General features: G+C 48.2%; 1 protein-coding gene across 1 annotated transcript; it reads right to left on the bottom strand.

The window, feature by feature from the left end:
- Nucleotides 1-315: 315 nt before the first annotated feature.
- LOC148012203 (glucan endo-1,3-beta-D-glucosidase-like) lies at nucleotides 316-2,692 on the bottom strand. The gene is made up of 2 exons (XM_087669343.1): nucleotides 1,086-2,692; nucleotides 316-977 (listed from the first exon to the last, which is right to left on the bottom strand). The coding sequence occupies exons 1-2, from the start codon at nucleotides 2,476-2,478 to the stop codon at nucleotides 946-948; spliced, it is 1,425 nt and encodes a 474-aa protein (XP_087525469.1). The 5' UTR covers nucleotides 2,479-2,692; the 3' UTR covers nucleotides 316-945.
- Nucleotides 2,693-6,559: the final 3,867 nt, after the last annotated feature.

Genomic DNA, 6,559 nt, shown 5'->3' with positions numbered 1-6,559 from the left:
CCGCCTTCATCAATTGCTTGTCATCTTATTAGAGTGCAATGTGAGTAGCCAATGGAAGGTAAAGACGTCACTTTACTCCACAAGCGCTTTGTCAACACAATTTTTTTTTAGGGTGCTAGCAGAGCAAGCGCAAGAGCGGGGGTTATATTAACCCTACTCCCCTCCGCCCCATAAAAATGAAATTGCAAAGCATCTAACAAATTGGGAATCCCTTAGAGCACCATCACACTAACGGCTATGGGGATGAAAGAGAAGGATGAGACTTCTACACATGGTCACACGAGAGTGCTAGGATGGGCAAACATTTAAGGGGCCTTTCATCAAGTGCTCATCTTATTAGAGTTGCAATGCCACAAGCGCTTGGTCAACACAGCTTTTTTTGAGGGTGCTAGCAGAGCAAGCGCAAGAGTGGGGGTTATATTAACCCTATCCACCCCCAACAAGGAAGTGTCTCACGTTCTACTTGTTATATGGACACTTCAATGCTTGTCTTCCTCAACAAGGAAGGGAAGACCATAGTGCTAGCAATAGATCAAAAGCGAACTTGCATAATCAAACCCAAATAAAGACCAGAACCGCACAATAGGTGCTACAACTCCCAAGCTATTTAACCACGATATAACCAACACTACAATGGATGAGATTAGTTTTCACAATAATCACACAAGGCCGATCAATAAAGGTTAATTAGATAGGTGATAAGATAATGTCACACCAGCTTTACTGACCCGCCAGTCAATCAACGACGCAAGGAGTTTCCAAAAAGGATGCAGCTCTTTACATTATATTTCAGCAGGATAGCAACCTAGCAAAATGCAGATGGATAATGTTCCAACGCCGTGTCCTGTCAAGGGATAGGTGAATACAAGAACCATACATAACCTGTCGACAGCACGTCTACGCGCTACAGTGGTTTCTGAAGCGAGGGTAAGCAGGGAACCACCCCTACTGGGATGGGTAGATGCAAGAGCCATAGCCTGTCCAGAGAACAAGGAAATTTGATCATTAGAATCGAAGTGGGTATGCAATCCTTGACTACCTAGTTAGAAAGAGACTTAAGGGATAGGGGCTGATATACGACGTACTGGGGTTGGTGGCGGTGACGAGGCCGACGTTGTCGAAAAAGCAGTTCCAGTAGTTGCGGCCATGGCGCTGGTAGTAGCTGTTCATGGCGTAGGAGGCGTGGGAGGCGAGAGTGTTGGGGCTGAAGCAGGGCTCCCCGGGCTGGATGGCGGCGCAGTCGGCGCCGCCCTCCCCGCACGCAAAGTTGAGATTCTTCTGCAGCTGCTCCTCGCTGGCGCTGGGCCCTGCCACGCACCACACGCCCGTCGACCCCTGATTACCGCCACCCGCCGCTGACCCCGCCGCGCTGCTCCCGCCCGTCGTCGCCGGCGCCTGCCGCATCAGCCCGGCGTCGTACACCTGCGCCGCGTCCGGCTGGAAGAGCCCGAAGTTGCGCTCCGACGCCGGGCCGGGCTTCTGATTCTCGTTGAAGAGAGCGAAGATGAAGGTCGGGGGAACGGGCTCCCGGGGCTTCAGAGGGGTTCCGACACCCGACGCCAGACGATTCACCAGATTGCTGTTGTATACCCTCGCGTTCGCCAGCGTGGCTGCTGTTTCGTTGGCCTCGCCGGCGGACGGCCAGCCGGTCTCCGACACGTAGACGGGGATGTCCGGGAATCCAGCAGCCTTCATCGCGTAGTAGACGGCGTCCACCTGGGCGTCGAAGAGGCTGCCGTATGAGAGCCCGCTGCCGGAATCCCTGACACCGGCGCCCTTGGCCGCGAAGAGGGCGTAGTCGAGCGGCACGCCGGCGGGGTCCGCGGCGTGTGCGAAGTAGGGATAGGCGTTCACCATGAATGGCGAACCCGTCTCGGAGAGGAACTGCAGTAGGGGCTTGATGATGGGCATCAGCGACGGCCGGAAGGCGGCGGACGACGGGGGCGAGGAGGAGGCCAGCACAGCCATGGAGTGAGGCGTCGAGACGGCCACCTTCGCCGGAATCCTAAGAGAGACCAGCGCCTGCTGCAGGTTCCGCATCGCCGGAATCAGAGCCTCGGACAGCCGCCCGTCCCGGCCCGTCAGCACCTCGTTCCCCACCGCCACGGCCACGACTGCGGCCTCCGGCACGTATGCCCGCACGTGCTGCATGGCCCACAGGCGCGCAGCCCGCGGGCTGCGGGCCATCGCTGGGATGAGCTCGTTCTGCACGCCCAGCACCAGCTTGATGTCGGTGTGGAGGAAGGCCGACAGGACGGCCGGGTCCGACGCGTACAGCTTGACGCTATCGATGTACGTCCCCTGCAGCAGCTTCACCACCTCCTCCGGCGCGGGCAAGTTGTTGCCCTGCATGCCGTAGTTCACCCCCACGGATGACCCTAGCTCCACGGACATACATGCCGCCACCACGAGGCTGAAGAACAAGAGAAAGACCGGGGAGGACGCCATAGCCGCTGTAGCTGCGGCTTGGCTTTGCATGCAACAGTCACTCTGGAGTGTGCAGCTCTTTACAGTAAAATAGAGGACCAGAGCTCGAGACACCCTGCGCGTTCCTCGAAACGAGAGACAACAATGTGACCTTTGTCTCTACGGAGCTGATGACCCACTCTCTCTACGACGCTGGTGACCCACTCTCTCTCACACTGACACAGGACGCTACTTTCTCACTGTTTCTGCTCCTACGCCGTACATACAGAAGAGACATACACAACCACATGTATAATACACATATATACCCAATACAAAATACATTTGTAGTATTTTTCTATCTGGGCTCTGGCTGGCCAATGACAGGCCATTGCCTCTTAAGTCGGCCCCCCGGCCCCCCCTCCCCCGAGTTTTTCCCGTTCTGCTTACGGACTCCAATGCAACGGTCCAGTTTCAAAGTGTCAGAATGTCGTGTTGGATAATTATAGTAGGGTAACGCAGACGGTGCTGTGTGTGAGAGAGAGAGAGAGAGAGATGACCCATGCGGATAATAATTATAGTAGGGTAACCAGACGGTGTCACGGTGGCGCCGGGCGGTGCTCACTGCTGAGTGTGTGAGAGAGAGAGAAAGGATGACCCATGCGGCCTCGCCTTTTTTTCTTTGGCAGCTTTTTCATTGAGTGGACGCCAACGTTAACAAAATTTATATATTGACCCGTCTGGACTCTGCTGTGAATCTCCGGGCCTTGGGAATCGATCGTATCTGCATGAGTTACACCCAAGTCCAATCCATTCTTCAGCGTGTGACACGAGTCGATCTTTGAGATTTCGATTTTACTCTCGCACTTCCACCGTCCACATTACAAGAGCCCTCTACATCTATACTTCTATGCTACTTCTTTATTTTGGTTGTAGGCCCGGTGAACTTTTGAACCTCCATTTTTGGTCCCGAGCTTATTCTCTCCCCCAAGCTTAGATTTGAATTTGAATTTGCCCCGCAATCATCTATTATGGTTGAGATGTTGAGATCATTAATGCATTAATAATGTCTATATTACTTTATTTTGGTTGTAGGCTCGGTGAACTCTCGAACCTCTGTTTTTAGCCTCGAGCTTGTTCTCTCCCCCAAGCCTAGATTTGAATTTGAATTTGCCTGGTAATCATTTACTATAGTTGAGATGTTGAGGTCATTAATGCATACGCGATGTATTTTCTCTCTTTGCCTCTTTCTTTCACATTAGATGTTGACATTCGCAATGAAGTGGGTGGTTTCAAGGAGCAAGCTCGGGATCATGCAAGTAGCGGGTGTGATGCGTGTTGTCTTCTGCAAGGTGGTGTAGGCAGCTCTCTCTCTCTCTCTTCCTTTGCATGTTGCTACGTATGCCACCATCATTCTCATCCTCCGCAGTCAACGCCACGTGGTCAAGTGGCCATCATCTCTCTCTCTCCCTTCTGACCACATGGCATTGACCACCACAATGCCACATGGTCAAGGAAGAGAGAGAAAGAGAAATAATTAGTTTTAGTTAATTTAGTTAATTAATTAGACGATTATTACTTGGTTAATCAGTTAGTTTTAGTCTTAGTTATATTATAGGTATAGTTAGTTATTTTATATTATTGGGGTTAAAGGCGCCTCCGCCTAGCCGCCTGTGTATTACTACACTGACAGTACCCGCCACTGCACATTGCAGATGGCTGGTGCCCATCACAGTCACTTATTCTTTATTCTTTTAGTGATAGTTTGAATAAAGGAAGGCCCGATCACATATTGTGATTGTTGGAGTTCCCATTTCTTGTCTCTCTCTTTCTTGCTCTTGCTCTCCCGCCATAGCTCTCACATACAAGCTTTGATCCTTCTCACCTTTCAACTAGTATCAGAGCAGGACCTTCGCGAGCACTTCCCGGCCTTCCCCGATATCTACACGAGGTATGAGAGCTTGCTTCTCACTCAGTTCTCAGCCATTCTTTGACATGAACATCAGGGTTTTATGAAGAGACAGCCATAGCTTCCATCATTGAAACTTGTTCTCTTCACCTCTTGCTTAGACTTGTCCTAGGCTTATGTAGGCCTATTGTAGGCCTTCATTGGGCTCTTGCTTGTCCCCTACCCACCCTGATTTGGCTCCTCAAGTACAGCAACATGCTCACGTTTTATTTGCACATGTTTGCAAAAATGACTCAAAAATCAATCTTTTTATCATATCTTGGGCATTTGGAACCCGATTCAGGCAAGGTAAGAGTCTAAGTTGGGGTTTTGGCACACTCCGCACGTGATGGTGATATCAGATTTGCCAAATTTTGATGATAAAATATTCTACAACAGATTTCAGGTCTGAGACAGCATGTATTTGTATGCCTATAACTTATGTGATGCTTCTTCTTATGTCTATTGATACCAAATTACTTATGGATGTTATGCTTCTTATATGAGATACATTTGGAACTGATTTAGCTCGGCCATTGACTGTTTTGAACAGTCCCAGATCTGGCCAAAACAGGGCAGCACTTATCTCTTGAAGTCTATACTTACCAGGATTGATTACTTGATGCATATTGATGCCCAGACGATGTCTACATATATGAAGATGCTATATTAATGGATTGTTATTATTTTGGTACTGATTTGAGGCCTGAAATACTCAGTCTGGAATAGTGAATGTCTGCTATAAACAATTGGACTGAAGCTATTCTACTTATATATGCTTATGCCTATGCTCTTCAGGTTATGTCTTGGAGATGTACATTGATATATTGACTATCGAGGATTGAAAAAAAGAATTCGACATTGCTTCTTAATCATTGGTTGAGCTTGAGCTCTACTTTCCATGGCATTTGGATATTTATCTTGGTACTTATCGGTCTATGCTTGACCGCTTTGGACATGCACTTATGCTCATGTCACCTACCTATGCCAGTTACATTATTTGAGCTTGGATGCTATTAGAGCTTTACTTGGGCTTGACATTCGATTGTCTGGAGTATATTTTGGAGATTTATTAGCTTGCCATAGTTTATTTTGGGATATACTTGATGTCTATGGATGCTACATATGGATGTCACACCGCCTCCATGTCCGGGATGTCTCATTGATGCTTATCTTGGACACTTATCACTGGTGCTTGTACATGCTTTGTTTGAGTTTTGTTGCTTGATATTTACGGCCTTTATGCTAGGGGGAGCGTCTTTGGATACTTAACAGGCATTGAGCAGACGGTCTATGCTATTTGAACTTTTGAGACTATTTGGGATTTCTTACCCTTTGGGATGATGTATGGTTCATATGTCTTGGTTTCTTCCGACGCTTATGAGCTGACTCTTTGACTTGGATCCCTTTCCTTATGAGCTGACACCTACTTGTGTCAAGTCTTGGTAGTGGCAAGCACACTTTGCTCCGTTGACTAGGGGGTGTGTCTACTCACTGGCAAATATTTCATGACATGTTCAAGTATTGAATTCATGCTTTCTATGTTTTGCCCGCATGATGCTGGTTATAGTCTTGGCAGTATATGATTGACTTGGGATCTGCTTCTGGCACAATTAGCTCTCATTTACTAAAATCTATTATTTATTATAGCAAGCTAAAATCTGCAGATTTTGATCACTTCTCTGAGGGTAATGCTTACTATTTGATGTTATCTTGGCCATATTTTGTGGATGGGTGCTTCCACTACAAGGATATGGAGGTATAGCGACGGCAGTTTCTGACGCAAAATAGTAGCGTCGCTATTTGCATCGCTAGCGACGGTACTCAGACAAAAAAAATGCAGGTCAAAACTCGAGAGCGTTATTTTACGCGCATACACGAAAGACAGAGCGAAAGGGAGAGTGAACATCTTGCATTTGAGAGGGAGAGGGAGAGAAAGAGAGAAAGAGGGAGAAAGAAAGCTTCTCACCGCCGCCATTCACGAAGAAGAGGAGGAAGTGTACAGAAGGCGAAGAGGAGCTGCCAAACCCTTCTTCGAGCCTTTACGGTGAGTGCATTTTTTCTTCTTGCTTTGTTTTTGTGTTTTCTCTTTCTCTTTTACTTGTTTTTGTTAAAATTCATGTGTATTGAGAGAGGGAGAGGAAATGAGAGAGAAAGAGAGGGAGAGGGAGAGGAAATAAGAGAGGGAGAGAAAATAAGAGAGGG

This window comes from Lygodium microphyllum, chromosome 27 (assembly GCF_053477565.2).
Source record: "Lygodium microphyllum isolate KBCC chromosome 27, Lygodium_microphyllum_v1.1.10, whole genome shotgun sequence".
Lineage (NCBI taxonomy): Eukaryota > Viridiplantae > Streptophyta > Polypodiopsida > Schizaeales > Lygodiaceae > Lygodium > Lygodium microphyllum.
This window is presented reverse-complemented; position numbering and strand designations above follow the sequence as displayed.

Bases quoted from the DNA above. Each gene is read 5' to 3' on its own strand.
- LOC148012203 (XM_087669343.1), bottom strand. From the start codon at position 2,478: ATGCAAAGCCAAGCCGCAGCTACAGCGGCTATGGCGTCCTCCCCGGTC. The intron at 978-1,085 runs GTACGTCGTATA...TTCTCTGGACAG, and splicing joins CGTCACCGCCACCAACCCCA to GCTATGGCTCTTGCATCTAC.